The sequence below is a fragment of the Lipotes vexillifer genome, unplaced genomic scaffold (genome assembly GCF_000442215.2).
Source record: "Lipotes vexillifer unplaced genomic scaffold, Lipotes_vexillifer_v1.1 scaffold963, whole genome shotgun sequence".
NCBI lineage: Eukaryota > Metazoa > Chordata > Mammalia > Artiodactyla > Lipotidae > Lipotes > Lipotes vexillifer.
This window is the reverse complement of record NW_006780023.1, coordinates 766,937-789,529: the sequence shown is the minus strand read 5'-3', so window position 1 is coordinate 789,529 and position 22,593 is coordinate 766,937. Positions and strand designations below refer to the sequence as shown.

Here is a 22,593-nt window from a genome sequence, read left to right as displayed (position 1 = left end):
CGTAAAGAATTGGAATCAAAAAAGCTATTAAAAATATGTTTTTGTGTGGAGTTATATTTTAGTCAATAAAGATCACAGAATGCTTAGGCTACAAGTCTAAGAATTTTAAATTAAATACCCCTTTTATGGCCATCTCAATAACAGAAACCAAAATGAAGGGAAACTGTAGTGTTATTAAAGCTCTTTTCCTGCCTTTGTCTAACAAGTTTCAAAGGAGACTCACTTCGTAAAGAATTGGAATCAAAAAAGCTATTAAAAATATGTTTTTGTGTGGAGTTATATTTTAGTCAATAAAGATCACAGAATGCTTAGGCTACAAGTCTAAGAATTTTAAATTAAATACCCCTTTTATGGCCATCTCACAGTGCAACTTAATTTATATTTTGGGTGTCATGAAGACCCCATGCCTAATGTCTTGGCATTGTGAAATGTAGTTGTAGAAACCTTCTAGGTAGAGTTTATATAATCCTGTCATCATCTTATAGAGAGTTTCCTTTGTGTGTAAAGATCCAACTATAGTAATGCACATTGTCCTTCTGGAAGGGGTGACCCAGAGAGCAGTGGCATCCTTGGGAAAGCTTTGCAAATGCTCTTAAAAGGGAAGAAGAATGTGGTAAAATCATTCAAATCTGTGATAGAACGCTGCAGCTCAAAAAGTTAAAGGGATAGGGGGACTGAGTAAAATGAATCTTGGTTCTGAAGCTGGGACTTCAGATGAAATGAAATGAAAGGAAGGTATTTTTTCAGATGTTTATAGAAACAGTCTTGTTTTCTGTGAACCTCTCAAAGGCTTTCTTTTCTTCAGGAATACAACCCTCCACTTTCACATATCTCATATGAAGATTTTCCAGTGTCACTTCCTCTCTCCTTCCTAGTTTTCAGGGTTCTTCCGTGATTTTATGTGAATGAAAAAGAAAATTCTGTAACCTCCCAAACACACATGCACGTGTGCGCGCACACACGCAGAGTTATAAAAAATTATTTTTGAAATTAAAGGCCAAAAATCTAGGATGTGTCATTCTTTGTGTGATTTTATGGAAAAGGGAAGGTACTTTTTTCAGAGATGATGCTCTCTTTACCATAAACTTTAATTAGTAGCACTTTTAGTAATCTATATATGTTATTAATATGACAGTGTTCCTAAATTTTGATGTGGATGAGTCATTACACTGAAGTAGTCCTAGTAGAGGAGCCTCTAAAAGAGGTTCAATTCCTTGAAAGTCCAGTAAATTTCCAATAATGTTAATTACTTGGGAAGCCTATTTATAGTTAGTATCTGGAGCAGATGATGAAATGAGAATTTGTGCATCCTAATCATGGAGCACAGGACTTGTGGTATTAACTTTATTGTATAAAATTGCTCTGGCTCACAAAAGATAAGAAATTGAATCCTTACAAAACAGTTCTAATGAATAGCCCAGAGCCTCTCAAACTCTATTAGTTACAGGTGTGCCAAAAATGGATCCTTTCCCTCAGTACTTGGGGCAGACAGGAGCAACCTGAGGATGATAGGAGTCCCTGATCAGGAGTCCCTGATCATCTCTGCCTCTTTATCCATTGTATCCAGTGTGTTTTCTGTTTGTGTCATTATGTGACAAAAGTGGGGAAGTGCTGGGAAAACTTTATCCTTTAATTCTTTCTGGTTTCTGTTTATTATTTCATGATTAGTTGATCACTACCCACCAAAACATTATATGTACTCTCTTATTATCTAGAAAGACATCTCATGCAGCAATGTTATCAGTGTCTACTTTGATAGATGTAAAATGATGTATGTAGTTTCTTCTAAAGTTCTAACCCAAGGTGACTTAAAAATAAAAACAATTTTGGAAAACATTTAGACCATCATGTATTTTGTAATACAGTTGGGTCACTGCCAATTCCCAAGATAAATATGTTTAAACAGAAGCTTTCTCATTCATCACTAGCCTCAGCTTTCATCCAAATTTATTTAATGATGATGCAAGCCCACAGCGTTGGTGTTGCAGTTCATCACCATGGAAGTGTTTCTGTCAACAAATCCTTGCTTTGCTATCATGAAATTGATTTTGCAGGGAAAGGAGGATAATTGTGAAAGATTCCTTTTGCTCCTAAAGATCTTCACGGTTTGCCTGGGTGTCTAAATGAATTGTGTTTAAAATCAATAACTGGCAATAAAATTGACCACACTAAATTAACAGTTATGAGGTTGGAAAAGGGAAAATGGCAATGAGCTACTTTGTCTGAAATCATCTTTTTTGAATGTGGCTTGGGGACCAGATTTGTAATTTAAAATGTTCCTCTGAAAGCTGTTCTCTGCTACAGAAGTACAAATTATGCTGAGTCCCATTAGCAGAGTATCAGAATTCCTAGGATGCTTTTTTTTTTTTAAGGATTACTGAGTTTTTCTCAGCTATCTTGAAAATGGCATAACAATAATCACAGGAGAAACTTCCCTCAACTAACATACTGTATTTTTTTTTTAATATGCCTTTTCTATAACTTACATTGTAATTATCTTTGGTTTTTATTTGCTTGTTGGGAGGTTAAAACACACAGACACACACACAGTTAAGTTTAAGCTTCTGAATGCAGCCCACTAGCAAACAAACAAGGTAGGAAGCACCTACCTTAAGTAATTAAAATTATTTTGGGAACCTACTAGGAAAAAGTAACAAGAAAGACATTTTTGCTTTGAAGCAGTGTTCAAGAGCATATGTCTTAGTGGCTGATTCCAGGTTTGGATGTAGACATAAATGTTTTAAGGGGATTTTCATCTATGGTAGAAATAGAGTCAACTCTTGATTGTGAAGGTAACTTGTATTTCCAAATGTGCTTTTTCTGGCTTACTGTCACATTTCAAAGCTTTTTACTTTCACCATCAGCTCATATGTGCTCACAAAAGCAGATTATTTAATATTATTTTATTCAGTGATTATCAGTAAACATTTATTAAGTAACTAAATTCCTAACACGTGCTAAGCACCGTGCTGGGCGCCAGGGATATTGAGATACATCTCAAGAATGAAGTTTGCTCCTGAGAGATCTTATAGTTCACTTTGAAATCAAAGAGCCATAAAATTTCATTTATTTCAACTACTTCCTCCTCCTCCTCTAATATGTGATCAGAAGTTGACTGTATAGGGGAAGTAGGTCCTGTTTGTTTTTAAGGAAGAATTAATAGACATTATGAACAGGAAATAAAATTCTATTATACATGCAAAAAAAAGAACACAAAATGACCAAAAGAAAATTCAGCAAGCAATGGTAAAAATAACAAATTATTTACTGCTTTATAATGTTAAAGTATTTCACCAAGACAAGTTGCAGTCAAATTAATGTGAGTTATGGAAAATGAAATACATAAAGATGTATTTATACAAGTGCAGACTAAATATTTTCCATACAGGTATGTAAATGAAAAAATATACAGTAAGTGCACGCTTGATATGACTATGCAGGCAACAGTTAGTTTCAGATACTCTTGGACAGTTCATGCATAAACCTTCCCAAAGTACAAGTTCAGTCAGTCTTTTGAGGGATGTGGAGGGATAATTAAAAAGGACTGAGTTCCTTGCAATAATATCGGTATAAACCAAATAAGGGAGGGTGGTCAGTTATATATATTACTTACTGTAATTTGTGATTGTCGAGGAAGAGGTGTGGCTGTTGGTGTGATAGTAATACTGCTGGTGACTTTATTGGTTGTTTTGTTTAGTGCCCCATTAGTTAAGCTTTGAGTTCGGTTATCCTGCAGTGATGCTGAAGGGCTGGCAGGTCTCACGGAGCTAGCTACGGCTTGCATGTAAGGACTTCCTAAGTGAATGTGGATTTTATTATCCTCAGTAGTTATCACACTTGAACTGTTACTGTTTGAACGCTGAAACTGCCATGATGACTGCCGATCAGGGGAGACTCTGAAAATCGCGTGCTTGGCACTGATTTCTATCGGCTCTGGAGAGCGTCCCTGCTCAGGGGAGCTAGCTGAACCAGTAACAGCCAAAACCTGAATAGGTGACATTGTCCTTTCTGGAGTTATGGAACCACAAGACTCTGGGGTCTTTGCCCTGGCAAAGGTTGCCATGGTAATTGGGGACATGCCTTGCTCTAAATTCATAAGGCCTTCAGCAGAGGTTTTTGATTTCACTGGAGTTATGGAGGCATTTTGGAGGATGGTTATCCTTTGCTTTGGGGTGCCACAGTTTGGTATCACTGCAGTGCTTGTGTAAGAGTGAGGACTCTCTGTGGTCGGACTTGTGATTTCAAGAGTGGCTGTGTTTTGGACATGGTCTGGAGTAACCTTTATATGCAGTGGCTGCCCAGGTGTGTGGCTTAGGACTAGATCTCCAGGTTGCACGAAGTTGCCATTGGGTTTAGTTTGTATTTTTCCATTCTGAGGATGGCCCTCCTTGGACTTCATCCAAGGAATCCATAGCTTCCTGTTAACAGGACAGGGAGTAGATGAGTTGCATTTGAAGGACAGCACGGACTCCTCATCATTAGGGTCCTCATTCTGGTCCTCACTCTCCTCATATAACTGACCATTGATGACTGCTCGTTCCAGAGGAATGAGACTCTTGTAATCAGGTGGCTCATTGTCTACTGCTTCTGTTTGAACTTCTTTAGAAAATACTTGAGGGTCAGAGATTCTTCTTCCATTGAGACTGGGCCGGAGGCTCTTACTGAAATGACGGTACCGCTCTAACTCTTTAGTGAGGTTTTCAATCTCTCTTCCTAAATCTCTGTTCCTGTTTTCTTGTTGACTGAGTTTCTTTTGCAGAACTGAATGATCTCCCTGGAGGAGACATATCAGGTCCTCAGTTGCCATGTATTCATGAATTTTCTCCTTCAGTGCATCCACTTCTCTTGAGAGGTGACCTGATTTAGCTTCTTCTTCCTGAAGCCTTTTGAAAAGCCATTGTTCATGACTGGAGTCTGTCTTTTCTGCTAACTTGTGTTTGGCAAGTTCCATTTTAACATGTTCCAGCTCTTCAGATAAAAATTGAGCTTTGTCTCGTTCATTAGCATACCTTCGTTCTAGAGTCTCATACTCATCTTCAGTTTTCATGAGGTCATCCTCAATGGATTTCATATCCTTTAACTTCAGTTTCAGTCTTTCCACTTCTTGAGAGAGCTCTTTAATCTTATTGTTCTCTTGGTGTAATGCTATTGTGGACTTACCAGAATCTTGATTTAATTTGTTTTTTAAGAAATCTTTCTCAATTGCTTCCAATGATTGAAGCCTGTTTTTCAACATGTTCACTTTGGACAGGAGATCATTTCCTTTCTCTTCTTCTGCTTTCAGTTTGTTTTTTAGATCATCTCTCTCTTTCGTTACACTGTACATTTTTTCTTCCACATCAGTTTTGGACTTCAGTGCCCTTTTAGTTTCTTCAATTAACTTCTCAGTAACCATTGTCACTTTATTTTGCTCCACTTGAAGCTGAGAAGCAGCAGCTTGTAACTTATCTTCAGTTTGCTTTAATTTTTCACTCATTGTTTTCCGTTCATCTACCAGCATCACAGTTAATGTTTTCAGTTTAGTTAAGTCCTCTTTTAGGGTGAATTCTGTCTTCTCCAGCCGGCTTTCAATGGCTTCTAGCTCTTTGATCCTTATCTTTAAACTCTCCAGTTCCTGAGATAACTGCTTTGTGGTCATCCTTTCTTTTTCTAAATTACATTTCAGAGAGTAACATTCTTGTTTGCTTTTGTTGAAAGCATCTTCTAATTTTTCCAGAGCCATAATTCTTTTATTGAGTTTTTCAACCTCGACTTTAAAGTCTTTACTCTGTGATGTTTCCTTTTCCAGCCTCTTATTGAGATCTCTGCAATGCTCCTCCATTTTTATGAGCTCTTCATCCTTCCCTTCCATTTCTAGCACACGTTTCCTGAGCTCCTCCACCTCAGCCATGATACTGGAGTTTCCATATTCTCCCTTGTTAATTTTTTCTTTTATATCTTGCAGCTCCTCTTCTGCTTTTCGTAAAGATCTATTTGTCTCTTCTAACTCATCAATTTGCCGGCTGAGTGCTGCCAGCTTTTGTCGAAGCTGGCGATTTTGGCTGTCCTCATTGGTGAGCTTCGCCATAATTGTTTCTTGGTTCTGGTGAAACTTTGTGGTCTGCGTGTGCAGATCGTTCTCTAGTCTGATTGCCTTCTGCTCTTCTTCCTGAACTCTGGCTTCAGCAAGGGCTAGTTTAGCATGTGTTTCCTTTGCACTCGTGGTTAGGTCTTGGATTTTCTGTCTTTGAAGGGCAAGCTGTGCCGTCAGCCTTTGTTGTTCGTCCACCACCATCAAAGCAAAAGACTTCAGTTTGGTCAGCTCCTCTTTCAGGGCAGTGACCCTCTTCTCTTTTTCTTGCTCCTTCTTCTTCTGGGACTCCGTTTCTTGGTCAATTAACCTTTTTAATCTGAAAAATACAAGAGCGCATTCTATTTTGTACTTTAGTAACTTGTCAGCTGTGAGTAAACATTTATGTAATTTAGAAAGACAGTATCGACTCATACAGTATATGGAAAGGAGTTCCTGAATTTGATGGGGGAGGAGAATCTTGATTAAACAGATGTCTTGCTTTTTTTGTTTTCACTACCTGCTTTCCTCCCACCCCTCACTGATTGGTAACAGTTGCAGTTCAACAGGAGGGCAAGAATATTTGGTTTAAATTGCTTATGTAACATATAATCAGTAGACATTGTAGCCTGAAGGCTGTAAAAACAGACACAAGCTTGAGATTCAGTTGGAGGAAGCTTCCAGACTGGCCCTACTCTTACCAACTAATTAACCTGGGCAGTTATTTAACATCCCCAGGGCTTCAGTTTCCTCTATGAAAAATGGAGGCAATAATTGTATTATCTCAGGGGCCATCTGTGAAAATTAAATGAGATAATTTGTCTAAGATTCTCACAGTGCTCGCACATAATAAGCATTTGATAAGTGTTGTTGATCCATTTTATTAATGTGATTATTATTATATTTATCAGATGGTTGGCTTGAACCATTATGTGATACATTAATGTTTGGTGATCAGCTTCCTGATTCTTAGTTAAGATAAAATTTATTCACATTGCTTAGAAGTTAGGCACTTTACTGATGGACCTATTTGCCAGTTTAAATTTGGTTTACACTAGCCTGACATTGTGTCAGGAATCAATTCACATATATCTGTATCCCCACAGTGGATGGTAGTTGAATGAGAGTAATTGACAGGCACCTAAAGGGGTTTAGAGTGTTCATAACACTTGGGAAGAGCATGGGATTTGATACAAAAGAGCTTGATAAGTGACATGTTAGAAATGATGGAGGAAAAATTCTTATCAGGAACATAATGAGTCCCTCTTGAATGATGACTCTATGATAACATGTCATTTTTTTTCTTTATGTCTTAATAAGTTTGTCAACAAAACAGGAGAACATTTTACCTGCAATATAAACTGTCTCTTCCACACATTTTTTCCCTCAGTATTGAGGTCATAGTTTTAAATTTGTGGCACTCCTTAATTACACTGGTAATGGGCTGATTATAGAGGATGTAATTACAGCTTTGCAGTATTGTTATACGGAAGCTAAAATAGGATGGAATCCCTGAAAAATTGAACTAAAGGACTTGTCATGGATGAGAAGTTATAAATATTTGTTTTCTGATCAAGCATAGAGAATTCATAATATTTTAATATATCTTTTCTACTAGGAATGAGTTAACTATCCAATGCATGTCTTTACTCCTTGCCACAGAACTTTCTTTTTAAAGTTGTTTAGGATTTGAGAGGACATTTTACAAGGAAGTTAACTTGGGGTATTCTTCTTGGAAATAAGAGTCCTTTTTGAGATTCTAATCCACTCTTCTGTAATTACACTACACAAGAGGAACGTGTTTAAAATAATTGTATAATGAAAGAACTTTCGAACTTTTTTATGGGGAGGATCCACTTTTAGTTTTTCCTGTTTTGAGAACCTGACAGGCTGGCCCAAGGGCTGTGGGCTGTGAAATTCTGAAGAAGCTGGTCTGGATGCCGGGGTGGGGTGGTTGGTGATCTCATCCACAGTCTTGGCAAGAGGCTTGCCCATGGCTTCTGGCTCTGTCCCACTCCCTATTTGAGACACATGGGAACCTGAGAAGAGAAACACGGCGGCTCCCTCCTGAAAGGTAGTGACTTCACAACCCAGTGGCAGAGTCCATGGGAAACTGCTTTGGTGGTGAAGTGGTTACAGAAACTGGCAAAGTGCTTCTTCCTCCCACCTTAGCATTAGAATTGTATTTAACAGTACTGCAGCGAAATATTTTCCCCTCTCTACATCACAGTTCTTAGAATTTTATTAGAGAACAGTTTCACTAAAACTTTTCAGGATTTTTCAACTTATTAAATAATACCATGTGCTATTTCATTTTCATGAGAAGAAGGTATGTTTTCTTAGGATACGAAGGAGGGAAGACTGTTTGAAGTATAATGAAAAGAACATTAAAATTGAATGGTCATCAGTGAATCTTAGTATTGCCATAACTGGCAAAAAAGATTTTGAAGATGCTTCAGTTTCCATTGTGTTCAGTGTTTTCAGCAGCAAGCATGATACATCTTTTTCAGCATGGTGCAAGTTCATTTATCTTTTTCATGGTTTCTGAAAATCAGCTGGTATCCCCATCTGTTTCCAAGCCCCATCCTACACAGTTAGACACATGAAACTGACAATTCGAATACCCTTGCTCTCAGCATTTTGTTACTACTTGTTTCCTAACAACCTTCTATTCCCCTGGACCAGTCCCATGAGCACACCTTAGGACAGTCAACAGGCTAGTCAGGTAAAGCCTTTCAGGGAGGAAAATAGGAATTTATATGCAGAAAGAGTTATACCCCCAACCATCAACCAATGTGAATCCAGGATAGTAGGGAGGCCCTGATGGAACCTTTCCAGAGCCAGTTGGGTGCTTGTAATGCTATTACACATTGCAGGGTTGTGATGTATGTATGAGAGAGAGAGACAAGAGACACTGGTTATGCTACTGAATTGGAATCAGCACTTCTGGTATGGTGAATGGGTTGATCCTAAATCATTCACTATTTCTTGCCTTATATCCAGAAGCATTTTGAAGGATAAAGTTTGAGGTTAATTTATAGTCTTGAAGACTAGAAACACCTGTTTCTTTGTAAAGTTAGCTGGTCTTACAAGATTTGAAGCTGCAAGCCTGGCGTGTTGTGCACAGTGCCCTAAACAAGGAAGCTAATTGCCACAATGCTAACTACTAATGCGGGGATATATATATATATTTATGTGAGTGTATAATACAAGTGTGTGTGTTTATGTGTATATACACACATATAGTTGACTAGGTTATTTTTTTCCTTTCAAATATATATTTGAATGCTTTCAGCAAATATTTGCTGAGAGTTGACTGCATTTTAGTTATGTGAGGCCCACATTCACTTACCTAGAATTTCCAAAGCCAAATGTTTCCAAAATTCTAGAGTTTTCAAATTTTAGAAGGGCAGTAAGGAGCATCCACCATATATTACATAACAGCTTCCGTAAGGCCTGTGGCACCACCTCCTATAAGCAAACCTCTGAATACTTCTATAGTGAACCATGTGAATAGTTACACTAAGTGGGATAATTAAAATAATAAATAACCTCACATCCATTCAGGTTTTGCTGCCAAATGAGTTCAGATAAGAAGTTTTGCTGCCACAATTTAGCAAAAACTTTATGTAGTTTTTAGATCTTTGAAATTGCAGACAAGGGATTGTGGTGTGGACGTGTACAATGAGGGTATAGACTTGGTATCTTTTTGGTAAGAAGGGTGTGGAGTTTGAGGGTCCTAAGTCATCTTCCTTCTTCAGTAGGATTGGGTTTTAAACCAAACAGTAACGATTTTCTGTCTCCATTATTTTTCTTTGCATATTAACAGGCTCTAGGCATTGATGCTGACTGACTTTATATGCTAATACAGATTATCATTGACTCTGGTTTTGCTAGTAACAGCAGATAAGTGATTTTGAGAGCTTTTAACCAGGGTACTCATAATCTTGAAAGCAGCATAGACCTTGGGATGTCCAGATATGAAATTCTTCCCCTCAGAACTGTGAGGTCAAATTATTGCTCCTTTTCCCATGAATAGTTCCAATTAGTATGCCTTTGTGCCTTTTCCAATTAATATGTTTGTATAATCTATGCTAGGGTTTCTTCAACGTCAGCACTATTGACGTTTTGGGCCAACTGATTCTTTATGGTGGAGGGCCTTGTAAGATGTTTAGCAGCATCTCTGGTCTCAGTAGATGCTCATAACATCTCCCCAGTTGTGACAACCAAAAAATCTCCAGACATTGGCCAGTATCTTATGGGGGTGCAGCATCACCCCCAGTTGAGAACCACTGATCTAAGCCTGTGTTCGTGTTGTGTGTTTATACACATGCATATGCCAGTCTGTCATTATAAGTTAGATTCTTTATGAGTCCCGCCTGAGTTACATATACACCTGGTGATTGTATCTTCTCTGCTCAGAGCCTGTTCCTTACCAGTGCTTCTCACAGTTTAAGGTTCATTTGAATCACCGGGGAATCTTGTTAAATGGCAGATTCCAATTTTGTATGCAGGGGATGGGCCTCAAAATTTGCATTACAGCATGCTCCCAGGTGATGCCAGGATTGACTAAGGCTTTACTATGTATGTGTCAGATGTTTTCTGGAAATGGTATTCTGGCTCAATATTAACTCAGCCAATTGTTCATCATTGATAATACCCCAAACTGTCGGCATAAAATATATTCCTGACCTACAGGGCCATCCATTTTTCTCACAGAGAACATCAGGTAGGACTAATGACTAATCTAAAATCTCTCATCATTACTGGAAAAAATGACTTAAAATGCATACCGTAGGTATTCGATTAGTATCTAATTTTCACCTTAAAAAAGGCAGTAGGGCTTCCCTGGTGGCGCAGTGGTTGAGAGTCCACCTGCCGATTCAGGGGACATGGGTTCATGCCCCAGTCTGGGAGGATCCCACATGCCGCGGAGCGGCTGGGCCCGTGAGCCAAGGCTGCTGGGCCTGCGCGTCCGGAGCCTGTGCTCCGCAGCGGGAGAGGCCACAACAGTGAGAGGCCCGCATACCGCAAAAAAAAAAGGCAGTAAATAACTTTAGTTCTAGCCCAAAGACTAAAATTATTTGAAACTATATACTATAGTAAAAGAATTCTGGTAAAAGAATGCTACCATTCTTTTAGTGCCAGTGATGTGCTGCCAAGCACTGAACTAAGTCAGTAGTACAGCTATTGCTTCTAATTCTCAGGTGAGCCTATAGGGTTTGAGATTATTTTCTATTTTACAGCCATGAAAATTGAGGGTCAGAAAGTTCAGGAAGGGGCAGACAGAGCCTGTTCTGTTTCCCCATACTACACTGCCTCTCTGACAAAGAACACAAACTAGTTCATGGACCTGGTCCACATCTGAAGTGTCTTTCTCCAGGAACTCTCTGTGTGTTAGAGAAACTTATCAGCCTAAAGAAAAATTCTTACTTATCATTGTGCTTGCTTTCTTTTTAGTTCATGTCTCACAGAGCAGTGGTTTTCAAGTGTTTGCTCATAACTCTTAAAATAATTTTCTATTATGTACAATTAATTTGTTCCTGTAAAGAGTAATTATAGCACTTTCTTTTAGCAAATGCTGTCTTTTTTACTAATTGAGGTATAATTGAAAAATAAAATTATAAGATATTTAAAGTATGCAGTGTGATGATTTGATATACATATATATGAATTATGAAAGGATTCCCACCAAGTTAATAGTTCCATTACCTCACATGTTCACCTTTTTTGTGTGTGTAAGAACACTTAGGTTCTATTCTCTCAGCAAATTTCAATTATAAAATACAGTATTATCAACTGTAACCACTGTGTTATACATGATAACCTCAGACAGTATTCATCTTATAACTATAGTTTTACCAGCCCCTTCCTATTTCCCCCATTTCCCCAGTCTCCGGCAACCACCATTCTACTCTCTTTCTGAGTTCAACTTTTTTTTTAGATTCCACATTTAAGTAATACCATGCACTGTTTGTCTGTCTCTGCCTAGCTTATTTCACTTTGCATAATGCCCTCTAGGTTCATCCATGTTATTGCAAATGGCAGGATTTCCTTCTTTTTAAAGGCTGAATAATATTCTAACATGTATATACACGTGTGTGTGTGTATTCCCACACGTGTGTGTACACACATGTAAATGTATATGTACTGTAGATACATAATGTATTATATATTAACACTTATATGTATACATTATATATAAATATTATACACTTTTACATACATTGTATAAAATATACTTTACATATATTTACATATGTGTATTTACTTATGTAACACATATACATATTTATATATGTAAAATACATTTGTATATATGCACCCATACATGCCACACTTTGTTTACCCATTCATCTGTTGTCAGACACTCAGACTGTTTCCATACCTTGGCTATTGTGAATAATGCTGTAGTGAACATGGGAGTACAGATATCTCTTCAAGATAGTGATTTCATTTCCTTGGGATATATACCAAAGGATCACATGGTAGTTCTATTTTTAATTTCTTGAGAAACCTCTACACTGTTTTCTATAGTGGCTGTACCAGTTTACATTCCCATCTGCAGTGTGCAGCAGTTCCCTTTTCTCCACTCCTCCCTAGCATTTGTTATCTCGTCTTTTTGATAATAGACATCCTCACAGACGTGAGGTAATATCTCATTGTGGTTTTGATCTGCATTTCCCTGATGATTAGTGATGTGGAGTGCCTTTTCATATACCTGTTGGCCATTTGTACATCTTCTTTGGAAAAATGTTCAGGTCCTTTGCCCATTTTTTAATTGGGTTATTTGAATTTTCTGCTTTGAGTTCTTTGTATATTTTGGATAATAACCCCTTATCAGTTATATATGGTTTGCAAATATTTTCTCCCATTCTATAGGATACCTTTTCATTTTGTTCATGGTTTCCTCTGCTGTGCAGAGGCTCTTTTTAGTTTGATGTAGTCCTATCTGCTTATTTTTACTTCTGTTACCTTTGCTTCTGGTGTCAAATTCAAAACATCATTGCCAAGACCAGTGTCAGGGAGCTTCCCCCTTATTTTTTTTCTAGGACTTTTAGTTTCAGGTCTTAGGTTCAAATCCATAATCCATTCTGAGTTGATTTTTGTGTATAATGTAGGACAGGAGTCCAATTTCATTCTTTTGCATATGAATATCCTGTTTTTCCAGCAGCAGTTTTTGAAGAGACTATCCTTTCCCCCTTGTATATTCTTGGCTCCTTTGTTGAAAATTAATTGACTATATATGGATGGGTTTATGTCTGAGATCTCTTTTGTGTTTCACTGGTCTCTGTGTCTTTTTTTATGCCAATACCAACTGTTTTGATTATTATATAGGCTTCTAGTATAGTTTGAAATCAGGATGCCTTCAGCCTTGTTCTTTATCAAGATTGCTTTGGCTATTCAGGGTATTTTGTGGTTCCATGTACATTTTAGGATTGTTTTTTCTATTTCTGTGAAAAATTACATTGGAATTTTGATAGGAATTACATTGAATCTGTAGATCATTTGGATAGTATGGACATTTTAACAATATTAGTTCTTCCAATCCATGAACATGGAACATCAGTCCATTTATCTGTGTCTTCTTCATTTTATTTCATCAATGTCTTATAGTTTTACTATACAGATCTTTTACTTCCTTGGTTAAATTTATTCCTAAGTATTTTATTCATTTTGATGCTATTGTAAATGGAATTGTTTTCTTAATTTTCTTTTGGTAATTTGTTCTAAAAGAATCTTTTTTAACTAAGTACGCCTTCACACATTTTAAAGCTGGCATCTAGAATTTTTTATTCAAGGTTTAAATAATTGCAAAAGATATATATTAACATCTGCCATATAATCTAAAAGTCATCACTGGCAAACCAGTCAACCAAATCAGACATTCAGGAAAAGTCTGGCTTCATTTTTCAACTTAAGTACAAGTGTAAATACACATCCCTCTGGCAACCATTTCACTTCTAGAAGAGATGAGGAACAAGAGCTTGTTACCCTGAGTTGTCCCCAGATGAAATAACAGGCACTGTTATTTGCCTGTATCCATCCAGTGGTTGGTTCTGAAGCTGCTGCTGCTCTGCTCTCATGGGACTCTATCAGGAGTATTTCTAGAATTGTCCCTTTGTCTGTGCCCCAGAGGGGTTTCCACCCCAGGAAGATACAATGTAAGAAGATCTTACATTAATTTGGTAAGATTTTGTTAAGTAAGAAGAAGACTCTTTTGAAAGGGTTGTTAAAAAAGGAAACTTGTAGAGCACAGCACTTTTCTTCTGGCAGACAGCATGTGTGTGAATTGCGGATGTAGACATTGATTCCCTTAAAGCTCTCCATGCTTGTACCTCTGGAAATTCTTTGTGTACCCACAAGAGTATGTGTACTCCAGTTTGAAGAATACTGTCTTGGAGTACTCATATTCATGTTCAAGTACTGACATGAGAGGATTATAGGAACATTCATTGAATCCTGTCCAATAAAAACAGGTTGTAGAAGCTGGTTTTATGTACACAAATGTGAGGTAGTTAAATCCAAACTGGCTTACAGCAGTGGCTTATAACAGCTCTTCTTTAAAGTTTCTATTATGGCTCGGAACTGTCATAACTTACTATAGTTTATCACTATTATTCTGTGCAATGCCAGCTCCTTGTTTTTTCAAAAATAATCACGTATGTAATCTTGAGCATTCTTTGGTACTAATCATAATGCTGGTTCTTTATTACAAAGTATACATTCAGAGCATCTTTTAAGTTTTTATTTACACACACGTCAGCACACATGTGTGAATGTATTTCATCTCCTCTAAGTAAGACACTGTTAGTAATATGCATCATATAACACACATAATGAAACAGATGGTGTGTCTAAATGCTATAATGCCAGTCGTACCCATAATAACTTATATATAATTCTCATCACTTTTGATTTGTGTTTTATTTATGTACATTACAGTCAACACTACTAAAATATAAGCTTCTTAAGAACAGGACACATGTCTGATTTATTTGTGTCTTCTATATTGTCTACTACAAAGCCCTTATATGTAGAAGGTACCAAATGAATGGCTTTTTGAATGAATGAATGAACATTTTCCTGTGGGAAATACTGTAGTATTGTCCTAACTAATTTTATTCATTTTTAAAAGAAGGTGCTCTGGTGTTTACCATGTGCCTGGTTTTACGTATTTAAGAAAATTAGGCGTAAATGGTTTTCCTGTTGGTGTTCTTCAAGTACACTGGCCTCTGGAAAGAACTGAGACTGTTCTTCCCTTCTTCGGATCCCTGCATTAGAACTGTATGTGCTTGCTTGTTTGAGGAGAAGGGAGATGGGTGGTAAATGTCCACATCCTAGCCCCCCACTCTCCTTTGGTTATTTCATCTCTGCAAACAAAGGAGTGGTCCCTTTTTATTTTTTCCTCAGAGCCACAGCTCTACTGTACAAATATGTTTGTTTATTACACAAGCAACATTACATCAACAACAATGAAACTGAAAAGGAAATATTCACCTATGGTCTGACCACCCTAACACATCAATTATGTTTCTACTTTTCCAGATCCTTTCCCAGTTTTTCATACAACCGGCCCATATAAATAAGCTTAGCATGATTATCAAGCAATAAAACCACAAGCCATTAATGGCATTGTGTTGTCTCTGGTAGCTATAGAAATCAACCTATAAGTAGTGAACAACTTCAGAGTCAGCTTAGTTTCTCACCTGTCATCTTTTAGAGGACAAATACCCACTGTATTTACTATATGGATCTTGAATTTACAGTTTCTGATGTTATGAATATGGCAACACTTCTGTTCATTTAATTTGCAAACAACAAAGAATATAATACTGGGACTATACTGAGATGAACAGGGAGGGTTCCTGTTCTCCAGAGTTTGTAGGCTTTGGGGAAAGAAAGCAGATATGAGGACTCTAAAGAGCTTTTGATTATGTGGGTTATGTCTGTCAAAATTTATAGTATTAGAAATTCAGACCAAGATATTTTAAAGTATTTATATATTTATTCATTAAAAATAATAAACCCACTATATGTTAACATAAATAAGATATTTTTATGAAAAATAACTTTTTCTAACCCAAAAACTTAGTGGGAAGGGTTGTTTTATATTTTTGCAAACTCTAATGCCTGGCTTAATTGAAGGCAGCTGGATTCTCAAATCTGTTTCACACATTCCATCAGCTGTAGAGCAATGACGTCACCACATGTCATGTAGCCTTTGGAAAACTCCTTTTATGCTTGTGAGGGAATGAATGAAAAAGATAGCGTTATTATGAAAATAGCTTTGACCTCACAGACCTCTTGAAAGGGGCCATAGTTTGAGAATCACTGTTCATCTCGAGAATAGACAGTTGAAGCATAAATGGCAAATATGTCTTTCTCTGGAAAAGTCTCTGGTTTATGCTGTCACCTTCTTCAGGCTGTTACTGAGTGAGCCCTTCGCTTCATACTGATGAAGTCCCCAGATTCACTGGCCTACTCACTGCTTTAGTGTTTACGTTGTTAATAAAACTAGTTGCTCCCCATCATAGATAGATGGAAGATTCCCTGCCTTCAAATACCTCTTTCCTAGTTTTTAGAAAAATCCTAAGTGACAAAACTGCCCCCATAAGACATCGTGTTTTGTTTGAAACCACAATTTGAAATAAGGGCATGGAAACCACTGAGTGACCTGGTTCTTAAATGGGTTCATTCACAGTGCTGTGCAGGTCGGCAGACATTTAATTCATTTCAGACTTTTATGAGGCAATTACAGTGAGCACCTACTATGTGCAAAGTACATTGCCTGTCATTTATCAGTTTACCTTTTTCTGTTAAAACCTGCCTGTATACTTGCAGACCTTACTCTAGTCATAACTTATAATAGTTTCCCATCAACAACCAAACAGTGTGATGATACCAAGTCCTGTTTAGTCTTTTCTTAAGATATATGAAATAGTGTATCTCTCATTCTAGTCCTAACTGTGTAACTTCACCTCGATGGGCCTCAATTCCTATATTTGCTTTCATTCTTCCAGCACTAGTTTAATACATTACTTTTTCTTCTTGATTTAACATGTTCATTAATAAGCAGAAAACTACATATAATGCTGTATTCATTTTTATATCTGCTCTCATGGCTAGACTTTGTCTAGTCTGATTATAATGATGTTCCACTATATCTTTAAGCAATTTTTATCTAATATGTAGTTTTAATTGTTGCATTGCATTGATAGCAGCCATGTTTATGGTTAAATAACCACAGAATTCTAAGCAGTTTGCAGAGTAATTACATGGAATTTGTTAGAAAGCTTCCTTAGGTTGAGATAGGTTCTTGGTAATCAGGCCTGTAATTTATGTTTCTTTGCTCTACTCTCTGCTTTTTCAATGGGACTTTTCACTGTTTAGTCTAATTTTTAGGAGCACTCATAAAAATAGCTATGACTAGTCTTTTTTATTCTATGTATGCTGCTTCCTTTTATTTCTCTCACAAGTTAAAGGGTTTTTAAAAAAAATTACAGCTACAGCATACCATAGTCATAATGTAATGCTTGATTCATTTGACTTGGTCAGCAAGATCTAGAAGAACAGTAACACTCTTTTTGGCATCTGCTAGCCAAGTATGAGTATAAATCTGTGTCTGCTTTATGTCCTTGTTACTGAAGATACTGTCATCATCATTGAGATCATTTAGAGACACCATAAATGGGTCCAGATCCAGAAAACTGGGTTGCTGTTTTCCTTCACTGTTTGGAATAAGAATTAGGGTATGAAGTGATGGAGAAGGCTTTAGCTGGTGTCAGAGGAATATACAGTAAAAATGGGGGTTCAACATCTGAACAATCTTGTTTGGCTCCCCAGGGGTCAGAGGAAGTGAATTAATAAGATGCAGATCATCAATGACCTACTAATTATAAGGAGGGAGCTTTTAGCAGAGAAACCGGATCCTAAGAGGCGCTTATGAAATCCTCAGATTGAGCAGAGGGACCAGGATTGGTACAAATCTTTTTTTAAAAAGAAGGAAAAGGAGCAAAGAAACTGAGACAAAAGGTCTCCTAGAAAGAAAAACTGCTGAAAGGCAAGGTTTCAGAACTAGAAAAAGGTCAGTCTAAGAGCTCACAGGCACAGAGCTTGGGGAGTAAGGCTACAAGGAGAATATTTTCATTTTGAGACCATGGAATCTAGGCTAGGAGACTGCACACTCCAATCAAAGGGTCGGGTGGAGACTTAAAAAGGTGCTCAGTCTAGGCCCAGGAGAGGAAATCAGAACTAACAAGGGAGTGACAATAAGGACAGCATGTGTAAATTTGTACCACGATAATTACTTAGAGCCTTGAATTATATGTTGTTACTTCTTCAGTGCTGTATTGTCAGTTAAGGAACTTTCTAGAAAGAACTATTGGATGATGGATGTTCATTGAATACCACTAAGCTTATGCTTCCTCATCCCCCATTTTAATTTTTCATATTAAAAAGTATCTACTCAGATGGATTTGTCTTTTTGCCATTTACTGAAATAGATTCTTCTCTTTACTTTGAATATATTATAGCTATCACGAAGAAACTTAAAAAAAAAAATTACTGTGAGTATACTACTACACTAAAGAGCCTACTCACTTTTCTTTTCATGTTCTTCTCCCCGCCTCCCCACTCTGAACGAGATTTGAAAAAGATCCCTCAGATCAGTGTTTTAACATTTTTTTCTTTTCCAGACTTTTCATTTTGATTGCTACTACACCAAAAATACAAACAAAGGAAAAAAAAACTAGCCTGTCTTTCAACAGATTGAGACTTAAGGTCCTCGGCAGACTGGAAGTTTCATCACCCTGATCCGTCAAGGCCGACCTAGGTCTCCCACAGCCATGGTGCCTTCCCCGGCTGCCTGGGAGAAGTATTCAAAAAGCCACCCAGCATGTGGTGCCTTGGACTGTCACAGATTGAGTGTGCTCCTATATTCCTGAGAGCACCTTGCCTTGTACATGGCATGCAGAGCTGCCTTTAAGTTTAAGTTTATGGTAATGTTGATATTGGGCTTGTTCCCAGGTTGCTAACATTTTGACTGTTTATCAGTCTTTGCATTCCTTCCTCCCCCTCTCTGTGGTTGATTTGGTACTCTTTGTGATCTGTGTTCTTCTGGATCATATTTGTTTGCTCCACCATGGTAGCCTTCTTTAGGATAGGAATGATGTCCTGTCTACTGCCTATTCCCTACTGCCCCAGCAGTAGATGGCAGTAAACAGTGCAGGTGGGTGACAAGGGCCAGGCAAGATGACTGACCGGGAGCAAGTACACTCACCAGCACCGAGGCACAAATGGGAAAGAGGCAATAGAATACTGTTGGGGGGCAGGGTAGTGCTGGGGGAGAAATTCAGATTTTGGAGTTCAATTATCAGACCTGAGTCTTGGCTTCCCCACTCTACCTAGTGTGACTGAGCAAGCAATTTAACCTCTACAAATCTCATTTTCTTCATCTGTAGAATGGGGATAATACTGAACCTCCCTCATAATAGTGCTGTTCCAAGGATCAAGTAAAACAATCTAGCTCCTAGCTCCTAGCATACTGCCTGGCACAATACATATCAGTTACCACTAGAAGTAGGAAACTGTACTGATGATGACAGTATAGAAGAACATCTCAGCCACAATGGGCTGCCTCATGTAACAGTCACCTGGGAGAGACAGAGTCCGAATTCACACTAGAATGGAAGATATGACTCCATAATCTATTTACTGTGATCTGTCTTCAGGCCATTCATGGATCTTTTCAGCCATGCACATGGTTTGCTATACTGATTATCATTGGTAGGCTGGGGTTTCTCGGCTTTGGCAGTACTGACTTCTTGGGCTGGATGACTCTTTGGTGTGGGGACTGCCTGTGCATTGCAGGGTGTTTAGCAGCACCCCTGGCCTCTACCCACTAGATGCCAGAAGTAACTCAGCACCCCCAGCTCTGTTGTGACAATCAAACGACATCTCGCAACATTGCAGAAAACCTGGGGGAGGGAAATGTCACCTCTGGCTGTAACCACCATCTTAGGGCATAGTTGATTTTTTGGAAAACTTCTGTTAGATCTCTTTGTGTTAGTTGTCTCTGACATTCATAACTCTTCTTCTCTGTTTGCTGCTCAAATATATTTGGGATCAGTATTCCCCATTTCTCTTTTGTTCACAGATCTACACCACAGCTCTTCTCCCTTCCTGGAAGAGAACGTGCTTTGAATGTGTATTATCCAGTGAAATGCCAGCATATCACAACGGATACTAATAGCTGATTCTCCCAAAGCCTCTTTGATGTTCTGCTCCTCTTTCTCCTGTTCTTCGTTCCTTGCGTGTAAACGTGCAGTGACGTTCTCTGCTGAGATAATATGTTCCTAGACTTGTCTGCCTGGGGACTCAGAGGTGGGGTGGACTGACGGATGCAGTCTCATTCTGTATGTGCTACTGCTGGACTTAGTTTCCATAATGGAAAATGTGGAGAGGACTATTGAGGATATTTTATAATGTTTTTTGAACATTTCAGAAAAAAATACAAATAACAGGTTGAGGGATACTCAGATTATCTGAGAAAGAAGTTATTTGAGGTTTTCATACTGTTGTATACTTAACTTTTAAATTATACAAAGTTTACTTTGCTCAGTTTTAACTCTTCAAGAAAGTCTGAATTTCAGTCTTGGATTTCAGATTAGCATTCCTAAATATATATGTCTCCAAATATGTATATTAAAAGGTATAGGGTCCTACCTCATCCTTCATCTGCCAGTTCCTCTTCCCCAACTTATAACCACTGATATTAGTTTCTTACATGTACTTCTATAGTGTCTTTATGAGTAAATAAGCAAATACAAATAAAGATTCTTAGTCTCTCCCTTTTTTATACAAAAAATAACTTACTATAAACTCTCTTTATCCTTCACCTTGGTTTTTGCAGTTAAATATTTTCTTGGAGATTTTTTTTTTAAGATTTTTTTGATGTGGACCATTTTTAAAGTCTTTATTGAATTGTTACAATATTGGTTCTGTTTTATGTTTTCTGGTTTTTTGGCCCCAAGGCATGTGGGATCTTAGCTCCCCGACCAGGGATCAAACCCACACCCCCTGCATTGGAAGGCGAAGTCTTAACCGCTGGACCGCCAAGGAAGTCCCAGAGATCTTTCTATTAGATCAGTGTTCTTAAGCAGCGGCAGAAAAAGGGAATAAAAGTCAACATGGCTGCTAAATAAATCTTTACAACTTCATGCTTAAAAAATTAAAATTTACACGATTTTTGAGATGAAGTAACATAGAGAAACAGGGAGTCATACTTTTGCTGTTTTGAATTTTTAATATTAAGATAAATTGTAATAGTAATGTTATTTGGCTATAATTTTATAACAACACCTTAACTGATATATATCTGTTTTTATAATGTCTGTGTGTAGCATGTGCATTTTCTTAGTTAAGAAACTGAAGCCCAGGAAGACTAAATAATACCATTGTTATGGTAGCCCTGGTACTAGAACACAGACTCCAATTCCCAGTTGCTATCAGTGTGGGATTTAGTTTATAGCGAAAAAGAAACAAGCATACTGAGGGTCTACTCTGTGCCACTTGGTCTTACTTAATCCTTAAAACAACCTTATGAGGTAAGTATTATTCCTATTTTACAGATGAGGGTAAGGACCAAAAAACTAAAATTTAGAGAGGTTAAATAACTACCAAATAGCACAAATAACCAAACCAGAATAAAAACTCACTGTCTACAAAGCATGCGTTCTTTTAGCTTAACCAGTCTACATGCTAGAAAGCCCAGGCAGAGTACTGACCTCAGAAGAGTTTCCTCTTTCTTCCATCTCATGCTTTTAGTGTTAATTTGTTCATTCATTCCTGCACTCTAGGTCCCTATCCCATTGACTCCCTGACCCCCCCTACCTTTGCTCAGTCTGCTCCAGTCATACCAGTTTCCCTGTTGCTCCTTGAGCACAGCAAAGCCTGTGGCTTTTGTACTGGCTGCCTTCCCAGGGAGCCACTGGACTCTCTCCCCTAGTTCATGTAGTAACACCTGGCATACTATATTTTACTTACTTGATCATTGGCTGTCTCTCCTACTAGAAAGTAAACTTCATGTGAGTAGGGAGGTAGGGGTGGGTGTGTTGTGTGTGTGTGTGTGTGTTCAGTGATGGGTCAAGCAGTGGTCTGTTTTATTCAGTGCTAGATTTATAGCTCAAGAACAGTGCCCAGTATTTGCTTGGTAGTCGATAAGTATTTGTTAAATATTTGAACAAATACCTATTCTACTTTTGAACTAGGTACCATGTTAGGGTATAAGTGTGTGACTGTAAGCAAAAGACACATAGTACAGTCACCCTCTGTATCTTCAGATGCAGAACCCATAGATAGGGAGGGCTGACTGTACTATATCATTTTATATGAGAGACTTGAGCATCTGTGGATTTTGGTATCTGTGGGAGTCCTGGAACCAATCCGCCTCAGATACTGAAGGATGACTGTAAGTATTCAATATTTCCTTTCCTCTATAGTCATTGAATAACAGTTATCATTTATTGAGGAATTATTATATG

At 37.8% G+C, this 22,593-nt stretch overlaps 2 protein-coding genes across 5 annotated transcripts in view; one reads left to right on the top strand and one right to left on the bottom strand.

The window, feature by feature from the left end:
• CMSS1 (cms1 ribosomal small subunit homolog) overlaps nt 1-22,593 on the top strand; it is a 392,477-nt gene that overhangs the window by 23,944 nt on the left and 345,940 nt on the right. The window lies entirely within an intron of this gene.
• FILIP1L (filamin A interacting protein 1 like) overlaps nt 1-22,593 on the bottom strand; it is a 119,620-nt gene that overhangs the window by 11,892 nt on the left and 85,135 nt on the right. Inside the window, exons 2-3 of one of the 4 annotated variants that reach the window (XM_007453206.1) lie at nt 19,431-19,441; nt 3,593-6,389 (exon numbers count right to left, since the gene is read on the bottom strand). In XM_007453206.1, the coding sequence (XP_007453268.1) occupies nt 3,593-6,274 (2,682 nt within the window). In that variant the 5' untranslated portion in view covers nt 6,275-6,389; nt 19,431-19,441. Of the gene's footprint in view, nt 1-3,242; nt 6,390-19,430; nt 19,442-22,593 lie in introns of those variants that run through there. The other 3 variants (XM_007453203.1, XM_007453205.1, XM_007453204.1) reach the window with 3 other exon arrangements.